This window comes from Microtus oregoni, unplaced genomic scaffold (assembly GCF_018167655.1).
Source record: "Microtus oregoni isolate MIOR12 unplaced genomic scaffold, Mior012 000023F_ref0000262, whole genome shotgun sequence".
Taxonomy (NCBI): Eukaryota; Metazoa; Chordata; class Mammalia; order Rodentia; family Cricetidae; genus Microtus; species Microtus oregoni.
The window spans coordinates 36,918,468-36,944,116 of NW_024543082.1; the positions used below are offsets into that span (position 1 = coordinate 36,918,468).

The window sequence follows — 25,649 nt, forward strand, 5'->3', positions numbered from 1 at the left end:
AGGAACATCTCGTCGTAGACATAGTCCCTTTGGTTCTGTGTTAGTTGCTTTTATATTCCTATAGTGATTCATCTTAGTTATCCCAATTTCATAAAGAAAAATTTTATTTTGGCTTATAATTTTAGAGATTGGAAGTCGCGATCGGACAGGCTTGTTGGTTTGACAGCTAGTGAAACAGGATGACACTTGGTGGCCTTACCCCAGGGTGATGTGGAAGGAAGAGAGCACATATTTAAACAGAAGCCAAAAAGAGTCAGCTATATTCCGCTCAGACTTCTGGAGCTACTAGGCTCCCATAAGAGTGCCAGCAGAAAACCAGCATTCCCTCCACACAGCTTCTCTCCCATCTAAAGGTTCCAGGCCATCATTAATGCCACCCTAGGGACCAGTCTTCGAAAGCATGAAGGCTTAACAGAACCACATAACATAGCTGTAGCAACTCAGGAGCCTGTTAATTTGTTAAATTTTAAAGTTTTTTAAAAGTGTTTTTATTTATTTGTTTTTTTTTTTAGTGTAAAATTACTTAGTTTCTTTAAGCAGAATTTGGTAGCTTTAAAAACTAAAAAAACAAAACCCTCTGTTCCCAGACTGTATTTACACCGGTATTCTACCATTACTGGTTAAGTGATCTTGGACAAGTGATTGAATCCTTCGTCTGTCTCAATTTCCTCACCTGTGAAATGAGAATGATATCTTCTTCCTGGTGGGGCCGTTCTGAGGATTGAATGAAAACCTCTTCAAATGGTGCCTGGCACGCAGCAGCACATCAGGACCAGCCATCGCTGGTTTAAGTGACGTGTCTGTGACTGCACTTTGGCTTTGTAATCTGTGATGTCTTATCATCCTCAGGATAGTCCTGATAATTTTTAACTTGATTTTTAAAAATATAATTCCCTCATCTTTACAAAATGTTTTTTAAAAATATAAGGTTATGACCAGGTGGTGTTGATGCACACCTTTAATCCCAGCACTTGGGAGGCAGGTGCAGGTGGATCTCTGTGAGTTCAAGGCCAGCCTGGACTACATAGAGAGTTCCAGGATTATTTCACAGAGAAACCCTGCCTCAAATAAATAAATAAATAAGGTTATGATATTATTTCTAGAAGTATAATCTTACATTAATTGTAATGAGAAGTGCTTACGCCCTATAGTGCCATGTTCGCTGTAGCCCTCTGGTGTGGGTACTCTGGCCTACCATATGTCTCAGTGTTGTAAACTGATACAGAAAAAGAAGCTTTGCTTCCCCTTTTGCTGCTAGACCATTCTTACATTCTAAGCAGGGCCCCTGAATGTTTTCAGTGTTCCAGTCTGTTTAAGGTAGGCCAAGCACACGAGGACTATTTGTTTTGCTTCTTTTTTTGGCTTTTCGAGACAGGGTTTCTCTGTGGTTTTGGAGCCTGTCCTGGAACTAGCTCTTGTAGACCAGGCTGGTCTTGAACTTTTGTTTTGCTTCTTGCCAGGACTGGTTGGACTGGTGAGAGCTTCTTTTGGAGAGCGGTGTTTGTTTCTCTCTCTCTCTGTTTTTGATCTTGTGTTTTTCTAGCTGGCCTGGATCTTCCCGCGTTTTGGCCTTGAACTCACAGAGATCCACCTACCTCTGTCTCCTGGGTGCTGGTTTTAAGGTGCGTGCTACCACACCCAGCCAGGTGAAGACTTTCTGTTTTAGGCACAGGGCAGTTTAACTCTGAGAAAGCACTGACCGAGCCTCACTTTCTTTTAAGCTTTTGTGATCTTTGTGGGATAGTCAGAGTATTTGCTTTAAGAACAGCCTTGAAGCTCCAACCTGATGCAAGGTGAAGCTTCTGTTTGGGGACAGACTGAAGAGGTTCCACTAGCCGGTTTATAAGCCCCCCCTTGTACTGATTCTGTGTCACTGTAACATGTAGTTCAGAGTCACAGTGTTTGATGATCTAGTAGTACATTTGGGTCCTGAATAGCTACATTAACAATCCTCCTTGGGTTGGTCTTTCCTCCTTCCTTCTTCTGTTCCCTGTGTGGTCTCATGTAACAGGGAACCCTGTTGCCTAGTGTTCTTTGGTTATGGACAGAAAACTCTGCTGTTGTAAACCATGCATTTCTTCATAGAGATAATAAATTTTGAGTCACTGAGATAGTCTAAGAATTATACTAAGTTATTACTTAGCTCGTCTTGTGTTGAACTGGTTGGGGGAGAAGGTACCTGAGTCTTTGTTTTTCACAGTTATTGAGTTTAGTAGTTTCTAAAGTCAGCCTTCCTTTGAATAAGAATAGAGTGACCTTTGTTTTGTTTTGAGAAAGTTTCTTGCAACAAATCCCAGGCTGGGAGGGTACTCTCTACTTAGCCCAGGCCTGCCTCAAATGCTTGACAGTTAACCTGCCTCAGCCTCCTGAGAATGGGTTCTTCTCATGAATATATTTTGTACTAAAGCATTTTCTATATTGTTCTTAAACAGTGGTAATAAAGGAATGGAAATATACAATTTGTTTTTAAGAAAGTATAAAAATAGATAATTAACTGATTTTGAAAAATAAAAACACCATGCCAAGGATTAACTGTTCTGTGGACCCAAACTAGGACTCTTGCTTTAGGGGTGTTGTAAATGGTTTTTACATGTTTCATGTATTCTCAGAATGTATTTTATAGACCCAGTTTGTTTGTCTGTTTATGGTGGTTTGCTGTCGAGAGCTTGGTCTGGAGCTTGCAGTGCTCTTGTCTTTATCTCCTGAGCACTGTTAATTGCACTGTGGAATTGAGCGAGCATTACAGAGTTTATTTTCTGTTGTTTTGTTAACAAGTCCCTTTGTTCATATATAGCAGGAAAGAGTTCTAGCCAGAGAAATGGTCACAGGAAATGTCTGGCATCTGATAGGTCTTTTCCAGCCCCCCTTCCCCCTCTGAGAAAAGAAATATACCCTTTGTTAGGTAGAAATATACCCTTTGTTAGGTAGAAATATACCCTTTGTTAGGTAGAAACTTCCCATCTTGTTTTTACCCTAGCACAGCATTTTTAATTCTGCCGAATATGCTGTTGTTATGGTCATGTGGCAGTGAGGTCAACCTGGAAGATCTCTGTCTAGAGAAAGGACTGACTTGTTTCTTTGTATTTGGGAAAGGGGAGGAAAACATACGCAGTCACACATCACTTCCATCCAGGATCCCCTCTCTGAGACTGAGCTACCAGACATGGGTCCTAGGAGCTGAACACAGGGCCTTGGAGGAACAACAGTGCTCTTAAGCACTGACCCGTCTTTCCAGCTCCAGAAAGGATCTGGTTTGGTTTGGTTTTTAAAACATTAGGAGTCTTTATCTAAGTAGAGAAAAAGACATGCAAGCATTGTAGTAGTAGACTACCTGAAAGTGTAAATATCTTAGCTGAACCTTTTTAAAACTTAGTTACATATCTATGCACTTAAACAGGACATAGTTTTGTTTAAAATACGGTAAGCATTATGTTTGAAAGCACTTAAAAGTCTTTTCTTTCAAAAAGTTGCTATTAATGAGTATTTTTTAGTGGGTGTAGCTTGTTCTTTTTTTCTTTTCCTTTTGTCATTTACACCACGTACAACATACAGTCACGTCACTGGCCCCAGAAACACCACTTACCTGTATACTAAAGATATATTCACATTCGAGGAATAGGACACATTAGAGGGGTCCTTTGTAAAAATCATTCTTTTCAATATATTTTTTATAGTTTGTTTCATACATTATTAGCTACTAAATCATAAGTGTTGGGTCCAGGGGGGGTCATGCAAAGATGAGAACACTACCAAGTTTAATAAACCAGAAGCAAACTTTATACCAGAAACTAGATCCTAGGAAAACCAGAAGCAAATTTAAAAATAAAAAAATAAGGGCTGGAGAGATGGCTCAGTGGTTAAGAACATTGCCTGCTCTTCCAGAGGTCCTGAGTTCAATTCCCAGCAACCACATGGTGGCTCACAACCATCTGTAATGAGGTCTGGTGCCCTCTTCTGGCCTGCAGGCATACACACAGACAGAATATTATATACATAATAAATAAATATTTTTTTAATTAAATAAATAAATAAAAAATAAAAACACCACAGGGCACAGAACCTTATCAGCTAGCTTGGTGCGGGAGAATTGTCTGTATTCTGTCAATGACACCATTCTGTAACATGAAGGTCCTGTTTGTTGTTGGGGTTTCTGTCCTGCCCTTTACCCCACAACTGTTTAGCTCCAAAGAAAATCACACATAGGTCTCCATAAATTATAAGTTGATTGGCCCATTAGCTCTAGCCTCTCACTGGCTAACTCTCACATCTTGATTAACCCATTTTTCTGATCTATGTTAGCCATGTGGCTCAGTACCTTTTTTAGTGAGGCAGATCACATCCTGCTGCTTTGGTGGTCTGGACAGGAGTGGGAGGAATCAGCTTCCTCCTTCCCAGAATACTCCTGTTTTCATTACATCATTTCTACTTCCTGTCTGGTTTTTCTGCCTATACTTCCTGCCTGGCTAAAACATGATTGACATAATACAGCCAATTCTCCCGCACCACTTTACAACAAACAGGACCTTCATGTTACATTAGCTGAGACCACAGCCAGAGATGGTGTTTGTTAGGCTGTGGCAAAAGGCTGGTTTCTGAACCCACTTTTTATAGTAGGGGCACCAAGCTCTGAACAAAGGAATTTTTACCATTTTACCCTGACCCTAAGGATGGGAGTGAGTTTTAACATCAGTGGGTAACTAGGCAGCTATCATGAACTATATATATTTTAGATGCTGGGCGGTGGTGGCGCATGCCTTTAATCCCAGCACTCGGGAGGCAGAGGCAGGTGGATCTCTGTGAGTTCGAGGCCAGCCTGGTCTACAAGAGCTAGTTCCGGGACAGGCACCAAAGCTACAGAGAAACCCTGTCTCGAAAAACAAACAAACAAACAAACAAACAAAAAAAGAAATATATTTTAGAGTAGATTACAGCGAAAGTTACTAATTGCAAGAAAACAGACATCTTTAGCAATAGTCAGAAAAGGGACTGCTAGAAATACTAGAAGGTTAATAAATTAGAACTAATTGGTTCTTGGGCTAAGAACTTAGAAGATAGCAGAAAGCTTTTCACACTATCTCAAGGTAGAACTCAGATACTAACTGTCATACTTTACAGCCTTCATTATCAGAGCTCATTAATTAAACCATTGTATTTGTCCACTGTCTCCTGGTACCTCCAGGTGTATACTGGAGCTCCATGCCTCCTCTTTGGTGGCGCCAGTTTTCCATAACAGAGATAGTGTCTAACCCAGAGGTCACATATCTCTGTCTCCTAAAGGTTAACTCAGTTCACATCTGTCGTTTATCAGGGTTGGCCAGGACACTACTTTCAATTTGTAGGGAGAAGCACTGGCCTTGTAAATAAAACAGCCAGTTGTAAAATGAAATGACCTAAGCTGATGGAGGCTTCCCAAGCATCCAAGAAAATAGCTCACTGTGAATGACTGATCCTTGATCTGCTGAGAAAGCTGCTGACAGTCTGTTCTCATTCTCCTAGACTTATAACTTTATATTTCTTTATTTTTACATTCTTATTTTTAGAATCTACGTTTTTATTTTCTTATTCTTGGACTTTTCATTAAGTAAAGCTATGAACTCTAAGGGCTTAAAATATATGCAAATGTTAGCATTTGAAAAAAAGTACTGCCTTTGATTTGATAAATTACTTGCACAATTTATGGTATCAGTCAAATGCTTATCACAAAGTTCTTACTGTCTCCCAGCTTCTTCTGCCAGCAGTCAACTTGTTTACCTTGATAAAGATGCCCTTCATTTCAAAAGTCAGGGTGTTGGGGCAGAGAGACCGCTGGGAGGTTAAGAGCACTTGCTGTTCTTGTGGAGGACCCCAGTCAGGTGCTTAGCATCTACATGGTAGTTCTGTCTGTATCCAGTTTCCAGGGTGTGATGCTCTCTTCTGACCTCATGCACATGATTGAAAGTGTCACCCCAGCCCCTGGCAGTCATCCTTGGGGCGCCAGTGGAGCACCAATGTAGCAAAAAGCTCCATCTCAAGCCCCCTTTTCCGGGGAGTTGCCTTGGTCCGGACTCCACCTCCAGGAAAGCCTGCCAAACACTGACCCCTCCCTGCCATGCTCAGGACCACCTGGGAACGCTGCATTCATTAAACATGAGCATCTTTGATTTGGTCTAATCTGGTCTAATTGGAGTTATTTTGCTTCGGCGGAGAGGCTCTTCTTAAGATTTTTCCTAACATACACACACACACGCCATCACTTACACGTACACATAAAACATGTTTTTAAAAAATAGAATGGTAAAACACCAAGCTTTGTTTTGTTGGTTTGTTTCTCTCAAGCAGGCTTTGAGTTTCTTAAGCAGAGTTACCTCTGTTATCTAGGTGGCCAAGGCAAAACTTGAGCTCAGAATTTTTTGTTAGACTCTGTAGTAACTTGATTTATAGGCATACACTGCTATTTTTGGCCAAAAGCTAAGATTTGTTTTAAAGCAGCAGAGAGGGTGGTTATTTAAACATTATTAAAGCTGGGGATGTGGCCCAGCAGTTGGAAGCATATGCAGTGCTTTTCTGAGAGCCTGAGTTCAACCTGCAGCACCCACACCTGATGGCTTGCAGCCATCTGTAGCTCCAGCTCCAGGAAGTCAGAGCACCCATGCTCATGTTAGCATAACCACACAGAGGCACATAAGCATAATTAAAAATAAAATGAGTATTCTTAAGAGCTCTTCGGTGTGTCAGAACAATGGAAATGCTGCAGAGGAGTGCGTGTTTGCACTGTGCTTTAGATGATATCTAGCAAAAGTAGAAGTTTAAGAAATAATAAAACCAGATTATAATCTATATTAATTTTACAAAAATTCATGCAATACCATATTAGGAAAAGAACCAGTTCTATTCTAAATTTTCTAGGCCTTAGTTATGAACTATTAAACAGTTTGATGAGTTAAAACTTTAAGAATAAAAGTAATGATACATTGGACCAGCAAGATGGCTCAGCAAACAGTGGTGCTTGCTGCACAGAGTCCAATTCCTGCAACCACATAATGATAGAAAGAGGAAACCAACTTCACAGAGTTGCCCTTTGACCTCCACACATGCACTGTGGCCCTACACACACATTATACACATATACACATTATAATGGCAAAAATTTATTTTAGGAGCTCAAAAAAATCTCAGACACATTTCACTAGTGTATGAAATCTTTACTCCTTCAGAAAATAATACTTATTACAGAAACACTGCTTATCCAATGATTAATAATCACTCAAGATTAAGTAAAGCATCTTTGTTACTTTTTGTGATTGTTATTTTGATTTTATTATTATTTATTATTATTTTTTTGTTTTTGTTTTTTGAGATAGGTTTTCTCTACATGTAGCCCTAGCTGTCCTGGAACTCACTATGTAGACCAGGCTGGTCTCAAACTCACAGAGATCCACCTGCCTCTGTTTCTCGAGTGTGCACCATACTCAGCTGTTTTGTTATTTATTTCTTTTTAAACAGGGCCTCATGGTGTAACCCTGGCCAGGATCTAGTCTAGTCTTAAATTCAATGTCATTCTTCTTATCCCTGGGTCCTGAGTGCTGGAATTAACAAGTGTACCACTATACCCAGCTTCCTTTTATGTCATGGAAATAAAGGAATTTTATGTGTTGGCAGTTTCAGGTTATATATTTCTTCTTTCTATCTCTATTAGTCCTCATAAGTTATAAAACTTGGAGAAACCTTCTTTGCTAACATGATAAATTTAGATGGTTCACACAACAAACAATAGCCAAGCTCTGATATTACTTCTTAAATCTTAAGTTTTTTTGGTTTTGATTTCCAGTCAGTAGGGTGTTGGTGTTCTAAGTGTGTATCATCATGCCTGGCCACTGTTCTTTTTACATGAGAGTTTGTCTGAAAACTAGGAGTAGGGAGCCCTGGAATGCTAAACAATTCCCACGAGTGAAGCCCAGGGCATCCATCCACTGTCACTGGATGGATCACTTGCATTGCGAATGCTGATGTTTCTTTGTATTGATAGTGGTTTGGGTAATGATTAAATCTTTTTCATGTCTAAGGTGGGATCCCATCGTGTCCGAATGTCGAGGGGATTTGAAGCCAATGCACCTGCTTTTGACAGGTAGAACTGATGATTTTTGTGTACTATAACGAGGCTCATATTGTATTTGCTTTGTATGGTATCTCTGGATATAGCAGGACCTTTTCTTATCTTTCCTTTTCTCTGTTTTTTAATTTCTTTTTTTTCAGTAGTACATTTTATCCTCATGGATACATGTGTACCATAACACCTTACATTGAAGTTTCTCTTGAACATACGTAAATATGTTAATGTGTAATTTATAGATTAGACACAGTGTGAGAGATACACAAGAACTAATCATATTATATGCATTTATGAAATTGTTAATAACAACTGAAAATAGAGAATTACAACAGTGTACTGTACTAAAATGAATGCATGAGTGTAGCATCTTTCTGGAAAGAGTAAGTACAGGTGGTAGCATTTTTAGAGTCTGGTTGAGCTCAGGTAATGGAAACTATGGGAAGCAAAGCCACAGATAAAGGGAGCCTCCAAAGGCTCAAGCTAGTCAGGCAGCCCTTTTGAATACTCCTCAAGTAGATGGTCACCAGAAGGTCTGTGTCCAGCTTCACAATAGAAAGTAAACTGAAGGCTGGCCTGCTCCAGGGTAGGCCAAGGCATCCATAAGTCAGAGGGGAAACTGTACTTACTGAATTTTATAAATTCAGGGGTTTGAGACATGTAGAATGGATTTGTATCCAATTTAGAAAATTTTATGAGTTTCTTGTTTACTGGGGGAAAGGCTATAATTTTAATATGCTATTTCTTGTTTTTTATCAATAGGCATTTTCGAACACTTAAGGATTTATATGGTAAACAAATAGTAGTAAATTTGCTTGGATCCAAGGAAGGTGAACATATGCTAAGTAAGGCTTTCCAGGTTAGTGTGCCTGCTTTATATTCTGTTCTGGCCCATGGTCACCTAGATGGGAAACAGAAAACAAAGTAACCAGGAAGAAAAGCACTTCCTAGACTAAAGTTAGGTATGCCTTCAACTCTTTGAGGCTATTAGAAAATAGCGTAAACAAAATAATCAATAATGGATCAGTGTAAACTATGTTATAAAAGCTGTCAGACAAACTAGAAACCATTTTCTAAGGTTTAAATTAGGTGGAAATAAGGTTTCATTGAGGGGAAATAACCTAATTAGCTATTTTTTTAAGATTGCAAGAAAATTATTGTTAAACATTGTGCTTTTAAGAGTGATATTTTAATGGTAAGCTTAAAAAATATACATATGTATTGATTGAAGGATTAAAGATGAATCTTTGATCTCTGATTTAGACTTCATGTTACAAAATAAGGTGCTTTATTTTAGATTCTGTAGTAGGTAAAAGTACTCACTAAATTTGTATCATAACAATAAAATACTGGTGATTGGAAACTATTACATTTTCTAATCCAAACCAAAGTATTAATTAGGTTCCCTGAATTAATTATGTCACTCAGTCTCTCAGGGATAGTGTGTGGGGTTTTAGACAACAAATGCCATTAGGAATCAAAAAATAATTCTCCCTTTTGTTGCCAGTGTTAGTGTAGTGAAGGTTTTGGGGGGTTGCACTTGGAATGTGAGTGTGTGTCTGCGATAGCAATGGTCTCCAGCTCCTGCATGAGCCTGTGCTTTCCTTCCAGAGCCATCTGAAAGCTTCTGAGCATGCTTCTGACATCCACATGGTGTCTTTTGACTACCATCAGATGGTTAAAGGAGGGAAGGCAGAGAAACTGCACAGTGTTTTCAAACCTCAAGTCCAGAAGTTTCTAGATTATGGATTTTTTTATTTCGATGGCAGTGAAGTTCAAAGGTTTGACTGTTCTATCTCTCTTCTCTGCAAATTGGAATTTTGCTATAACTTAATAATCATTCTTAACATTAAACTTTGAAATTTCCTTTTTTATATTGATGTTTAGAATTTTAAGTATTTTAATGCTTTATGTTAAGCTTGTTTTTATCTAGAGTTCAATAAATAATAAGAAAAAAGTTTCATTATCTAGAACATATTGTGGGACAGCAGTGCATTAGTCTTTGTATCGGTTGCAGTCTAGGGCTAGGATGTGTGACTGTGAGGAGAATAAGACATGGGCTTGCCCCAGGTCTCATAACTAGAAGACGTGGGCTTGCCCCAGGTCTCATAACTAGAAGACATGGGCTTGCCCCAGGTCTCATAACTAGAAGACATGGGCTTGCCCCAGGTCTCATAACTAGAAGACGTGGGCTTGCCCCAGGTCTCATAACTAGAAGACATGGGCTTGCCCCAGGTCTCATAACTAGAAGACATGGGCTTGCCCCAGGTCTCATAACTAGAAGACATGGGCTTGCTCCAGGTCTCATAACTAGAAGCATTCGAGCCGCTTTCACCTGGCTTCCAGGCTTCGCGCTGCCAGTAAAGCTGGTTATAGCAGTTCTTCACCCTAGTGAAGACTACTACATGCAAAGACAGGGAAACCATGTCATTGCCTGCATTAGTGTAACTTAAATCCTTAGTTTTTTCATATGGAATAAGGAAAAGGTACATTGAAAAGTTTTGGTTCAGATGATAGATTGAAGTAGACATATGAGCAAAGCTCAAAGTTATTATCATTTCAGATTGTAGTTTCTATGTCACAGTGGCTTTATGGGGTAGTCAAGAGAAAGAGCTTGTTGTTGTTTTAAATAATCATTCCCAAAATTCCAAATTTTGTGGAAAGAACTATAGGATTATAAACCTGAATGTATATTTAGCTCCTAACTACGGACCTAATTAAAAATAAGCCTGTGGTAGATAGGTAATAAAAACACATGACAAAACATTAGCGATGTAGGGTCTAGGTATGTGTGCGTGCTATCAGTTTAATATTTTCATTATTATTTTGTGTCTGGCTGGTGATGATAGAAAGTTGGAACTAGAAAGATACTCGATTTTCATCATCTCTGTTGCTGTCTGTTCATTTATGCTTTATTCATGTAATAGACGAGTCATGTAACTTTGTTGAAATTGTTACAGGTGCCAGAGTGGTACAGTTCGAACAAACTGCTTGGATTGTCTTGATAGAACAAACAGTGTGCAGGCATTTCTTGGCTTAGAGGTAAAAAAAAAAAATTAATGCTTATGCCATATGTATCCTGAGTGCTCGTGTAAACTTCCGTTTCTCAGTTGTATAAAGTAACGAAGCTAGGCCTTACTGGAGACTCGGTGCCCTTCCCCTCAAACCTTGTGACTCCACAGTTCCCTTCCTCTCTCTCCATTCCTCATAGCTGCCTCACACTCCTTGTAGACACCCGCGTGTGTATTGGAGGAACCATTGCTTTCTTGGCCTTTCTCTTGAAACAGTATGCATGAATTTAAACTTTCTGTTGATGCTTTCAAGGTTTTATTTTAGAATGTTGAGAATCTGTTTATACATCTGTGTTCCTATTGGGTTATATTTTTGATAGTTTGCAGCTCAATCTAGGTGGGCATTATCAAGTCAGAAGCTTCAGATTTTAATTAATTAATTAGAAGTTCGTTAAAAATGCCATATCTAGTCAAAGTGAAAAATTACCAGGGTTTCCTTTAAGGCCTGTACTAGTTTTATTTTACTGTTATTCACCAAGCTCGGTCTAGAGCAGGCACAGTCTCAGCTACTTAGTAAACTGGAACAACAGCCAAGCTTTCCTGGGTCTCCCCTGCCCACTAAGTCAGGGTCACAAGGAGGCCATGGATTCGCTTTGCATCAGGACTTGGTTTCCAAGCACTCCAAAGACTCTCTGGCTAATGATCTTAAGTTTGGCCTGTGCATTAGTTAATTAGTTACAGAAGCTCAACTTCTGTCTCAAGTAAAAGTCCAGTTGTAGAAGGTTCTCTAGGGCACAGATGTTTTATATAAGTAAATAAATTTTACTGTTTTGACTTTTTTTTGAAACCAATCATTGACATTTATCTTACTTTTCTTAAAATATGACACATGAGATGTGAAAGAAGGCAGGTCGTATTTAGATGAGGTCACCTGGCTTAGGTCTGCTCGAAGCCTTGGCTGTCGTTGACTGGATCTACCCAAGCGCAGTGAAGGTTTTAGACCTAACTACAAGCGTCATTTCCAGTCTGTCTTAGCTGACTCTCACTATTGGAAATGTGACGTGAGAGTGTGCCCCACTGTCACATTTGGTTAACTGCTTACAAAATTTATTGCTAACTTAGACAAGCTAATAATGCAGTGAAGTTTTGTTTTTCCCACTTCTTCAAAGACTGAAAGGTCTAAGGTATAAAGGAGACCCTGGGGGCTATTTTATGCCCCATGTGAACACAGAGTAACTCTAGCATAAGCCCAAATAATCAAATGAGCCCACTGAGGGGCTTTATATACTTCTAAATCTTTTGTAATTAGAGATAATTGCTACACCTAATAGAGATGGAGGAAGCAAGTAGGAAGGAGTTCAGTAGACGCAGGCATCAGTCAGAGGAACAGACATGGCTTCCCGGCTGCTCAAGTCCAGGCTAGAGTCCGGAGAGTAAAGATCAGTAGCTTGTGGAATGCTTTTATTGCCTTCCAGGGTGGAGGGTTTGTTGTCCAAAGGCCCTTGAAATTGGGCCCTTGGCTCCCCACTGTTGTTCTAGACATGGCATCAGCATTGCCTCCACACAGGAAAGCTGCCATGGCTTTCTCACTGCCCGTCTTCTCTTGCTCACCCACACTTAATTCCCTGAGTTTCCAGAATGAAGTCCAAACTACAGAGGTAGAGCATATGCTTAGGTGAACTCATGACGTAGTTCCCTGCTCTCCTGCCTACTGGGGACTAGCTTGATTTCCAGTGAGGGAGGCAAGTTGATCTAACTGCAGGGATGGCTACAAGATTAATTGAGGGACATTACTTCTCGGATTTCCAAATTCACATTCTCTTTTGAATCTATGGAAATGACATTTTACCTTAAAACTACAAGTTTTACCTTAAAAATTGAAATGGTGGTAAACATATCCCAATAAGGTGTTAATACTTTCAAAGTCCTATATTTATAAATTTTAAGTTTAATTCTAATAGTTGTAAAAAGTCACATTACAGTGAATGTACATTTAAATAGAAATAATGTAATTATATGCAAATATATTTATTCATTTACCTTAAATATTCTCATTTGTCCTTTCAGATGCTAACTAAACAGCTGGATGCTCTGGGCTTGGCTGAAAAGCCTCAGCTGGTCACTCGCTTCCAAGAGGTTTTCCGGTCCATGTGGTCTGTGAATGGTGATTCCATCAGTAAGATCTATGCAGGCACCGGAGCCCTTGAAGGGAAGGCCAAGGTAGAGCCATAGCTGTCATAGCATTAATTTCACCTCTCTCCTCTCTAGAAAGTTTTGAAATGACATTTTAAATGATGGGTTTTTAAGTTAACAGGCGTGTTCTAGGATTGCCTCCTAACGCTTCTGTGTCCCCTCTGATACACCCTCCCTCGGTTGTCGACTCTGATGTTGGCTAAATGCAGCATAGGGAATTCTTTAGTCCTCAGGCTTACGTGTACTTTTAGAGGTAATCCATTGTAGATGTATGTGTGTGTGTGTATAATTTTATATGACTTAATATTGTGCATCTCTCTTTTTACATTGTTTATATTGATTCTAAAAAAATCCATAGTCCTGATAAAGTATCCTGTCTCATCAGTCTTTGTGTCCCCTTTATTTGACACAGTGCTTCTATTGAGAGGTATGTCACAAATAGTGGATGGACATACAGTCTGTCACCGATTTAGGCAAGCAGAGTAATGAACCTGGTATACGTGGGCTTAATCGCTAGTTTTGTACTTTCTGCTTATGTGTTTTAAAAGGGAGCTATCATTGCAGTAAAGGTAGGAATGTGAACTTATTTATGATGCTGTCTCACCAGCACTTATAACTGCTTGTGTTAGCTTCAGGGTTCTTTCCTGCCTGGTACTTGGCCTTTGTTGTAGGATTTGGGGCTATATTTGGAATATGTTTTGTGATTCCATTGTAGCGGCGTAAATAAAGGCAGACAGAAATTATAATAATATATTCAGCTTTAATTGGGAAAAGACTTACAGAACCCGAGGTTCCAGCGGAGAACAGGAAAGCAAAAGGGAAGGGGGAGAGCACACCAGCAATATTTATTAGTAAAAAATATCCTCAGGTGACCCCGCCCTACAAGCAAGGTGATTGGCTGGGGCTACCCCTACATTCCATGTACTTAAATATTGTTTAACTCTTTAAGGAACCCTGGCCTTAATTTAATTTATTCAAAATCTCTACAATTCCTCAAATTATATCTGGATAAAAATGAGAACATTTAGCTAAGCATGGTGTTTCATACCTATAATCCCAGGATTAGAAAGGTTGAGAGAGGAGGATTGTAGCAAGTTCAAGACCAACCTACGCTATATATTGAGTAGCAGGCCTGACAAAACCCAGTTTAAAACAAAACAAACCACCAAAACAGTCAACAAAAAGAGAAAATGTTAGCTGTGTTAATGGTCTCACGAGTAGCAGCATAGCAGCTGAGGTTCCATGAAGACTGTTCATCATCTCAAGTCTTTATGTTCAGTCTGCCTCTGCTGCAAGTACTGGCCTCACCTTCATCCCTCAGCAATGTTACAGACCCTCGCCCCTAAACACTGCTTTCTTTTGAAAACCTGAAATTGCTTGATTTTTCATTTATTCCTTTTAAATAGCATATTTCTTATTATTAAAACCCGATTCTCAACTGTCGCTCTAAAATATTCTTCTATGTGCTTCTGCCGTGTTTCTGCTGTGATTGGGACTGTATATGTGCAGACATTGCACATATTTTCAGTATTCTTATCTTTACCATAATATATAGATACAAAATCTTTATATATTAATGTTAAATATACTAGTCTGAATTGAGCTAAAATCTAACACCTGAACTGCTCTTTGTTTTCCTTTCTCTTGGCTCCTTTTGATTAATTGCTGATAATGTGAATGGTGAGTGTTCTTTCTTCGATAGCATCGTTTTATATATTACATGATGATAATGATTTCATGCCATATTGCATTTAGAGGCACATTAGAAATTGTCTCCTTATTTTGAAAAGCAGCCTGTAATTACTATTTTTTTTGAAGGAATGAAAGAAAATAATACATTACAAACGAAAAATTATTTTTGGCAGTCAAAAGTTTATAGGCTTAAAATAAATATTATCTGATAATATGCCTAAGTGAAATACCTGTTCATTAAAAGTTGTGATCAGCCCTCTCAGTATTAGAATAGGTATTTATTTTTTAGACTTATTTGTATAGGCAACACAATGTCTTTAATATATAAACTAAAATTTATGTATTTATATTTATGAAATGTAAAAAATTATTTAACTGGACTGGAGAGATGGCTCAGTGGTTAAGAGCACTGGCTGCTCTTCCAGAGGTCCTGAGTTCAATTCCCAGCAACCACATGGTGGCTCACAACCATCTGTACTGAGATCTGGCGCCCTGCTGTGGCATGCGGGCATACATCAAAGCAAAATGTTGTATACGTAATAAATAAATAAATCTTAAAAAATAAAAATAAAAAAATTATTTAACTAGACCTTCAATTTTAGGTTCAGTTTTGTTTTTAACTAGCCTTGAATTATTGGGGAGCAATTTCACTTTTATAAATCAAAACACTTAGAAGGTTTTCTAGGAGTTGAGTTCAGTATATCATTCTTTTTCCCTCCTTCCTTTTCTCATCTAGCCCATCGTAACATTTAAAAGTTACGATGTAGAAAGGAATCGTCTTAATTCAGATAAATATGTGATGATGTATTTACTGCTCAATATATTACTAGATGGGCTGTAGTGGTTAGTTTATTATTTTCTTTGTGCAAACTATGAGGGAACAGTTACATTTTAAAGCCTTTTAATGTAGTTATAGATTTAAAAGATAAGTTATTTAAAAGATAAAATACTAGAATTTTATGGAATCAATTTAAAATTGCAAAATACACATTGGATAAATCAGCAGTATCTTGAGCAAGGGCCCATGCTCCTTTCTTCCACACAGGCTGGAAAGTTAAAAGATGGTGCGCGCTCTGTCACCAGAACCATTCAGAATAACTTCTTCGACAGCTCCAAGCAAGAAGCTATTGATGTCTTGCTGCTCGGAAATACTCTGAACAGTGACTTAGCTGACAAAGCCCGAGCCCTTCTAACCACTGGAAGTTTGCGTGGTATGCCACTTAATACTTTCCTTACTTTGTTTATACTCCTAAAATGTCCAGAAAGTAAATCTAAACTAACTGACATGAGAAGTTTTTAGGCTGTCATTGGTTTACTTGAAATCATTTTGGAAGGAATCTCTGTACAAGTGTTTTTTTGAAATAGCATTCTCTAGTTAAGATTTTCTCTTGTCACGTGTTAATGCTATCGATGATACTTAGCCACAAACTGGCTGGATTTTGTTTTTGGTTTTTTTTTTTCTGAACACTGTGTGTACTTTCTTTTGCAGATTATAACTGGGGCTTTTTGTGCTATATGTGCTGCTAACGACACAAGGCAGGCTTCTCTAGACTAAAAGCTAGCACTTACAGCATTCAGTAATCCAGTTACATAGGCAGGGCTTTACAGAGACAACCCTTTATCTGTACTGGTTAATTTTTCATGAACACCACAGATATTTCTGTAACCACATCCTGACTTTGGTTGTTATTGTCTGGATCAGCTTACGTCATAGTAACAGTTTAAAGCAGTAGCCACTAACTGCTATTTTCTGTCTTGGTACTTGACATAAATATATAGCCTTCAGAGTAGCCTTTTTCCCCATGGTGGCTTTTTCCCTTTTGTTGTATATTTTTTTACTAATGTCAGAAGATGTGAACTTTTCATGTTAATGAGTACCTAAAAGCAGTATTATGAGGAAATTCAACATTCCTTGTGCATGTAATAGGCGAGACCTCCTGCCCCTTGCCAGCTTTATTGAGGAGTAGTTGACAAGTTGAATTAGATTCCTAGTTCTGTTCTTTTTAGCCCCAAACCTTGCAACACACAGTCTCCACATGGGAAATTTCCTATAGTTTACAAGGAATTTCCGGTAATATCCTCTTGGGACTGTCCCTGTGGGTGATTGTGGACTGTCAGATTTCATGACAAGCAGCTACTCAGGAATGGATGAGCAGCATGGGGCTGGGACCTACTCAGAACTGAAAAGTCTGATGCTCACTACGTCTTTGAACTTCAGACTTGACTTCTTCCTGGCTCCCACCAGTCGAGACTGGCTGACTGTGTTTGTCACCTCTTTCCACCGTGCCTGCTCTGATGCGGAGGCATTAATAAGCAGCAGTTGAAAGGAAGTGTGTGAAGGAAGAGGCGCAGCAAAGAACCTCAGTAACTCCCCAGGCTAAGCCTCAGGTGTCTAGGTTCCTGCCCATCTCACCATGTGTAATGTGCCTCTCAAAAGTAGTCGGTCCACTGCCATGCTCGGTGTGAGACTGAGAACTGTTCCAGTGTGGTTGACACATTAGGTAATGATGTGAACATGATGCTAATTTTGCATGAGCTTATGCGTGACTTTGCTGGCAAGTGACATCAGGCAAATGCAGAAAACTACCCAGCAGAAGCAATATGGGTCCAGATAAATAAAACATACATAGCCATATGCACAAACCTTAAACATATCCCTTCTGCAGTTCAAACATGTGTTTTGAACCATACCCACCCACATCTGATATTTCAGCTTCCCATCCATTTTCTAATAACCCTTCAGCTACCATTCATAATTGTTATGCCCCTCTGATGCCCATTTCTACAAGCCAACTTCATATTTTTTAAAGATGTAGTGCCTTACATTATATAGTCATGAATTTTACCATTTTACATACACATACTATGCTGCTTTTAAAATTAGGTTCTTCTTTGGTGTGTCACTTTTGATGTTTTCATGTGTGATTCCCCCAACCCCAATTTTCCCATGAGCTTTTAGAGCCACGGAACTTTGCAGAGTTTTATATAGTGTAGTTGGTGCTTTTAGAACACACTTGTCTTGTTTTAGCTGAACTGATGGTACTTATCGACTGGTGGGTCCCAGAAAAAGAATATTAAAAGTTATGTATTAAGACATACATCTCCATGTCTTAGATTTTCATACCCATAAACACACACCCACATGCACATATGCACACACAATCATCTGGAAGAGGAGGACCTTCACGTTGTGAAGCAGTGGACCTCACTGGGTCAGGGCAGACACATGGGTTTGTATCAGCTATTGTTATTTATTGTGTTTGGTGTTATAGCTTCAAAAAAACAAATTCGAGCTGTCAACATGAAAGAAATGAGTAAGGCCATCTCAGGATTTTCTTAGGTGACACGCCAGGCATTAAATGTAACTTGTTGTTTTACTAATGATTTTTTGTTTTCTTCTTGATGCATCCATAGTTTCTGAACAGACATTACAGTCAGGTACAGTATAGAAAAATCAATGTATAAATAAAAGCATCCTTTATTTTTCTAAAGCTAATGTGCACATACAGATATAATTTTATCTTCATGATATTACAGGATAAATTAATGTTTTGTTTTACTCTGAGTAAAAAAATTTAAATGGGCAGAGATTAAGTACTTTATTTAGGAAGAAATGTCCTGGATATTTTGTCCTTCTGCATCACAGGCTTACGGCAGTGAAAGCAAATTCAGCTAGATTAAATCACTTTATATTTCCGTGAACGTTCTCATTAGACCCTGCTCTTCAGAGACTGCAGGACCAGTTCTGAACTGGACTGTTTTGCACTGGTTCAGATAGTGCTCGTGCTGTTTCTAACCTCTCAGCACTCCTTCTCTTGCTTGTGGATGGCTGTTTTCTTTAACTACAGACCTGCACTAAGATGAAATCTGAGACCTCTTCACTTTAGCCAGCGTCAGGGCTGTGCGCCAAGTCAGAGCAGGTGCATTGGTAGTGCTTAAGGCAGTTCCCCTTTTCCTTGCCTGTGTGTTCATAGGAATTTCATCTCTTCATTCTCTGTGGCTTATGGTCTTGTCTTTAAAGGTGAATCTGTAGCAAACAGGACAAAGCAAAAGTCTTTCCAGAAATTTAGCTGAAATAGTGTCTTCTCTTCCCCTTCTTAGGGTGTTTTGCCTGGTTACCATTGTGGCTCTTCTGAGAAACTGCTGCTTGTTTGTTTTAAAGGAAAGTGGGAGGGAGCACAGGCTCTGGGTTATAGTGAGCATCACTTCTGTAAGGGTATGGTGTTAGAGACAGACATCTGTGGCTTTAACAGACTCATTTCTTTAAGCACATTAAGGTGCCAGAACATGTTAAGGATAAACTAGGATTATGCTTTACCTTCTTACTCTATTTATAAAGTGATTCGACCTTGTTAATTCAAGCAAGATGGCAGCCTGGCTTTATTCACATGTCGTTACTGTTTTGCTCAATTCTTTAAGCTGTACAATCACAGAATTGACATCTTGGCATTGAGTGGATTTTAATGGGGTTTTCATAGTGACAGTGACTTTAGTTTAAAATTCAGTGATATCCATAATAATATGGAAATGGTAGCTGTATTGACAGAACAGAAAAAAATGACCTGCTTTTATCATCACCCAGTCATCTCTATAAATAATCAAACCAGATAGGAAGAGGTTTAGAAATGTACACATCTTCTCTCAAGACAGTGGGTGTAACGAGTCTTTCTCTGTCCCACCAGCTGGTTCCCAAATAATGACATGGAGACTTATTAATTATGAAAGCTCAGCCTTATCTCAGGCTTGTTCCACGATCTCTTTAACTTAAATTAACTCATTTATATTAATCTATGTTTTACCTAGTGGCTCTTTACCTTATCTCCTTACTACCCATCCTACTTCCTTCGTGCCTTTTGCTTCTGAGCACCTAGATTCCTCCTCCTCTTTCTCTTTCTGCCCAGAAGTCCTGCCTATACCTCCAACCTAGCTATTGGCTGTTCAGCTCTTTATTAAACCAGTCACAGCAATATATCTTCACGTAGTGTACAGCTGTCCCACAACAATGCAGACATGGTTACCATCCAAATAAATCTTCAGTTCCTTCCAGGGACTCAGAGGTCAAGACTATGTTCACGATACTGACATTTTACTTTTCCCAGTCCCAGTTGCTCAGAGTACTGTTAGTTTTGGATATCATAAAATAATAGCTAACATACTGAAGTGATATTATTTGGTAAAATATGGAAGATTATGTGAAAATAAGCAAGGGTGACAGTGGTCCCCGAAGGCATAGTACAGTTTTAACTAAGGGGATCAGAGGAGCTTGTTGAACAGTAAAGAGCTGAAGAAGGAAGGGATGGCCATTGCAGGCTGTGAGAAGTGCAGTCTGGCTGCTTTGTCATGCCTGATAAGAAAGCACGGCTGAGTGGTTAGTGAGCAGAATGGTCAAAGATGGGGACAGAAAGACCAGAGCCCCCTGCAGGTCACTGCTAAGCACTTGAGCTCTCAGCAAGGTGGGCAGCATTTGCATTTGGTAGTGATTTCATTTCAGCATCTCATTTTCTTTCCTAATACTCATTTTCGTGAGGGAGCCACTGTTCATCAAGCCTCCTGTCAGTAATGTGAATCTTAAATGTAGATGGTTTTAAGTGTCTTTGTTTAGGGAAAAACAACATTTATATTTTTACCACACTCTTAATAAAATTGTCTTATAAGTCAGTTGCTGTATTCCTAAAAAATATGGCTTTTAGGCTTTATGTATTATAAAACTGCATACCATTGAACCAGAACTGTTTCTCCTGCATGCTTTATGTTACTAAAGTCATTTTGTAGTAGTTTTTATGTTCAGTCTTTATTCATTGGCTCAGTGTGGTTAATGCCTCCGGCTGGGCTTGGCATTCAAAGCTGATTGATCTCTTCCTTGTGCCTGCGCATGCCCTTTATTTGTGCTTGTGACAATAATTGTATTTTCCAGATATCATCTATTAATGAATAACACCCTTGCAATTGGTTTACTGCAGCTAACATTCTCTTGCATCTTATTTTTGATTAGCATCTTCCAAAGTCTTAAAGAACATGTGTGAGAACTTCTACAAATACTCAAAACCCAAGAAGATTCGAGTGTGTGTTGGAACCTGGAACGTGAATGGTGGGAAGCAATTCCGCAGCATAGCATTTAAGAACCAGACGCTCACGGACTGGCTTCTTGATGCTCCCAAGTTAGCTGGCATCCAGGAGTTTCAAGGTTGGATTTTTATATCAGGGATTTAATAAAGTCCTAACTGCAGTGTGACACTTCACTAATTTAGCAAAGAAACTTGGGCTTCTTTTGTTAGTTTGAAAGCCAGCATTTCTTAGGTTAAATCTTAGGAAGTTTTACCTGAGCTGTTATTTCTAGACATTCTCTACTTAGTGAATAAACAGTGGTGGCGCTGGGTTTGGGGGCTTACACCTGTAATCCAGTCTTCTGAGACAGAGACAGGATTGCCCGAAGCTCTAGGCAAGCCTGGGCTACACAGTAAAATAAAAGTAATAGAAAATTTGAAATTTTTCTTTTGGCCAGTTTCTCAGAAAATCAGGATTCGTGTATAAATAGACGCCTGGAGGGCAGCACACATGCCAGAGAAACTACTTCTGTTTGTGTTTGAGCAGACAAGAGCCAGGGTTATTTTGTAGTTGATAGTTTAGTATTTTATTTTAAAGTCCGGAATGCTCCATTTTCCAGGGTGGGTCATGAGCAATTTTATAGAAATTGTAATAACTTGCTTGTAGAAGGGGCCTGGAGAGGTAGTTCAGAAAGAAAGGGACATATTGCTCTTTGATCATGGGGATCTGCACAGACATAATGCGCATGCGCCCACACAGGCACATAAGGAATAAATTAAAGATCCTCTGTCACCAAGTGTTCACAGCAGAACCTTCCACATCACGATGGTCATTAGAAACGGAAACTGAAGAATCAACTCAAACTTCCTTTAAAAATAGTATATAATTCCCAGTGTGAAGGTGCTATGTACAGGAAATTGTATGACTTGGAAATTTTCCTTTTTAAGTAATTTTTAATCAATCATGTCTTAGCTTTTGGAATTTCCCCCAGATATTTTATTAAAATTAGGCCCTTTTCAGTTACATTAATCCAAGAAATAGAATAAACATAAAACCATTATAATAGTTATGTTTTTTACATTTTTAATCTCATAGCAGACCCATTACAATGAGGCTGTTATTCCAGTTTCATGGAGGAAGAGCCTTAAATCTAGAAAGATCTTGCAGCCAGTGTGCCAGAGTCTGGAGCTGAGTTCTGTCCTTTGGATCCCAGCGTCTGTATGTCAGGCTGCATCATATGTGTGGTCTCTGGCAAGTTTCTAGCTCCCATAAAGCTCCTGTTCCCCATCTGTAGCAAAGGGCAAGAACTCTGCTTTACCATGTGTTGTGTGATGGTGAGAAGTCAAGGGTTTGAGTCTTGCACACAGTCCCAGCCAGTTAATAGTTGCAGTCTTGAGTCACTGTTTAGAGTGATTCCTTTAACTGCAGGATTGATTCCCTCAACCTCTGAAAAGTAGCCATTCCTGTTTACAGTGCTACATGTCTTGTTTTTAAGGGATTTTATTTAGTTCTTAAGGATCGTTAAAGTAATCTTAAACAGACTTAAGATATTTTAGTAGAAAGTAAATTTAAAGTAATGTAGCTCACTGCTTAATTTTTGTTTTTAATATAAATTTGGTTAAATTGAAAACACAAAAAGGTTTGTTTTTTGCGGGGGGGGGGTTGTTTGTTTGATTTTGTTTTTTATGGGTTTTTTGAGACAGGGTTTCTCTGTGTAGCCCTCGCTGTCCTGGAACTATCTCTTGTAGACCAACCAGGCTGGCCTTGGACTCACAGAGATCCATCTGCGTCTGCCTCCCAAGTGCTGGGATTAAAGTCCAGTGCCACCACCGCCCAGTTACAAAGAGATTTTTATGTCATCTGAGATTGTGTTTTATTGGGTGTGGTTGCTATTTGACCAATGCTATATTTAAAGATATTTTCGGATCCTTAATTATAGATAAAAGAAGTAAACCAACTGATATATTTGCAATTGGCTTTGAAGAAATGGTGGAGTTGAATGCTGGGAACATTGTGAATGCAAGGTAAGCTAGCTGATGAAGGCACTGGAGGACAGGTAAGGGGTTGTCACTATAGTGCTGCCATTGAGGAAACTTGCAAACGACCTTTAAACTATAAGTAGTATGAGAATCTTTCTAAATCTAAATTGATACTATATTAGAAATTAAGACTGAAAATTATACTTATTTTAAAAACAATAGGAGCAGACAAGATGGCTTTTCTCCAAATCTGATGACCTGAGTTTGATCCCTGAAACCAATATAAAAAGTAGAAGGAGGGGCTGGAGAGATGGCTCAGAGGTTAAGAGCACTGGCTGCTCTTCCAGAGGTCCTGAGTTCAATTCCCAGCAACCACATGGTGGCTCACGGCCATCTTTAATGAGATCTGGTGCTCTTCTGGCATGCAAGGAAGGAATGTGGTATACATAATAAATAAATAAAATCTTTTTTAAAAAAAGTAGAAGGAGCTGGGGAGTAGCACACATCTTTAATCTCAGCACTTGGAGGCAGAGGCAGGCAGATCTCTGTGAGTTCAAGGCCAGCCTGGTCTACAGAGCCAGTTCCAGGATAGGCTCCAAAGCTACTGTGAAACCCTGTCTTGAACTGTCCTGTCCCCCTCAAAAAAAAAAAAAAGGAGAGAGACCAAATCTACAAAGTTGTCTTTTGATCTCCACATGTGTACTGTAGTGTGCATGCCTTTGTACATACACATACACACAAAGAAATAACTTTTAAAATGAATACAGTAACAATAGAGATTCCATTATAGTTAAAATAAATGTCTTTTCTTCTTAACATTTCTAAATCCAAAGTTTACTGGGAAGCACGGCATTGTTTTATTGGTTTTTTACTAATTGCTTAATATCTGCATTAAGATAACTGGGTGGGTACCATATACTTCTTCATGTACTTCCATATTGTACTGCACTATTGTTCCGAGAGAATTATGTGAAGAAAAACTACATATATAGTCGGATAAAACACTTTAATAACCTTTCTAGAAAATGTCTCCTCTGCCAGGTACTACATAGAAACTCAACAAGTGGTAGTTAAAGGTTACCTGGTAACCTTGAAACCTTGTTGTGAACTTTAAAAAAAGATATAGTCATCTGTATGTGTATGAGTGTTTAGCCTGCATGTTTGTAAGTGTCCCTCGTGCAGACACTAACTGCAAGAGATCAGAAGAAGGCATCAGCTTCTCATAAAACTGGAGTTACAGATGGTTGTGAGCCACCCTCTGGGTGCTGGGAACTGCACATGGGTGCCTTGCAGGAGTCGCCAGTCCTCTTTACTGTGAGCCGCCGCTCCCGCACTGACGAGTGGGCTGCTTGTGTTGTCACTGTACTAACACCAGCTGGTCTTTACCATGGCGTGACCGTATAACACTGCGTGCTGGTCATTCACAAAAGCTTACTGACTATATAGGTCTTCTAGTTCTGATACATTTGTCTGGTATGAATGTACTGTTTTGGTTGGGATCATCAATGATTATTTCAACAAAATCTTTAAATATTTAGAAACTGCAAAGATCACAGTAGCTAATACAAATTTTACAAAATTCTTAGCCTTTACTTAAAATGCAAGTTTTGGGCCAATAAATAGCCAGTTGTTTAATCACATTCCTATACCACTCAACATAAAGAAATATAAAGAGACAAGGTAAGACATCACAAGAACACCTTAGCCACATGTAGACAGCTGTCATTTTATACACTAGTGGTCTGGTTGTTGTTGTTGTTTTTGTTTGTTTGTTTGTTTTTTGTTTTTGTTTTTGGTTGCCATTATAAAAGCAAAGTGACAAGGACATTGGAGGACTAAGAGCGGGTGAGAGGTATGACCATATGCATTGTAGAAACCATATTTGTCCTGTTCTAAGAAACAAGTAATGGCAAGACTTTCATTATTAGGAAACAAGGGAAGTTTAAATACTAGCTGAGTGTTAAGGGATATTAAGGAAGTATTACTGTTTAAATTGATGATGGTATTGTGGTTATGTAGATAAAAATGTTCATTGTATTTAAGATACAAAAGTAATTATGAGTGAAATGGTGTAATCTTAGATTTGGTCTACAATATCCCTGGTTTATAAGAAAGAGGGAGGGAGAGAGAGAGATTTTGAAGCTAAATAATTGTGTATATTGTGACTTTACAGTTACCTATTTCAGGTTTTTTAACTTGTTTTCCATAACAAATTATTGAAAAGAATTTTTTTTTAAAAAAAATTAGCTTAAGGGACTGGAAAGATAAGTTATCAGTTAAGATTTTTTGCTGTTCTTCTAGAAAAACAGAGTTCAGTTTCCAGCACCCACATAGGGTGGCTCACAACAGCCTGCACCTCAGTCTCCAGGAGTTCTGATCCTTTCTCTGTCCTCTTTGAGTGCCTACACATACTGACATACTCTTACACACACGAGTAGTTGTTAATTAATAAACTTAAATTCATGACTAGAAAACTGGAGTTGGGGGAGATGCAGTGATATGGAGAGGGGTCTGCATCTCCGTGAGCCCAGGAACACTTGAGACGGAAGTGTCATTTCCTATCTCCTTTGTTTTCTTTCTTGGTAGGTTTTTTTTTCTTTCATTTTAGCATCTGTGTGTTGTGTGTGTGCAAAGGCACACATG

General features: G+C 38.9%; 1 protein-coding gene across 9 annotated transcripts in view; it reads left to right on the forward strand.

Moving 5' to 3' along the window:
* The window catches only part of Synj1 (synaptojanin 1), an 86,771-nt gene that overhangs the window by 33,430 nt on the left and 27,692 nt on the right, over positions 1–25,649 (forward strand). For 7 of the 9 annotated variants that reach the window (XM_041672846.1, XM_041672845.1, XM_041672847.1 and 4 more), the window contains exons 7-15: positions 8,043–8,104; positions 8,849–8,945; positions 9,698–9,867; positions 11,047–11,128; positions 13,165–13,317; positions 16,037–16,193; positions 18,397–18,420; positions 20,975–21,166; positions 22,967–23,051. In XM_041672846.1, coding sequence (XP_041528780.1) covers positions 8,043–8,104; positions 8,849–8,945; positions 9,698–9,867; positions 11,047–11,128; positions 13,165–13,317; positions 16,037–16,193; positions 18,397–18,420; positions 20,975–21,166; positions 22,967–23,051 — 1,022 coding nt within the window. The remainder of the gene's footprint in view (positions 1–8,042; positions 8,105–8,848; positions 8,946–9,697; positions 9,868–11,046; positions 11,129–13,164; positions 13,318–16,036; positions 16,194–18,396; positions 18,421–20,974; positions 21,167–22,966; positions 23,052–25,649) is intronic. The other 2 variants (XM_041672843.1, XM_041672839.1) reach the window with 1 other exon arrangement.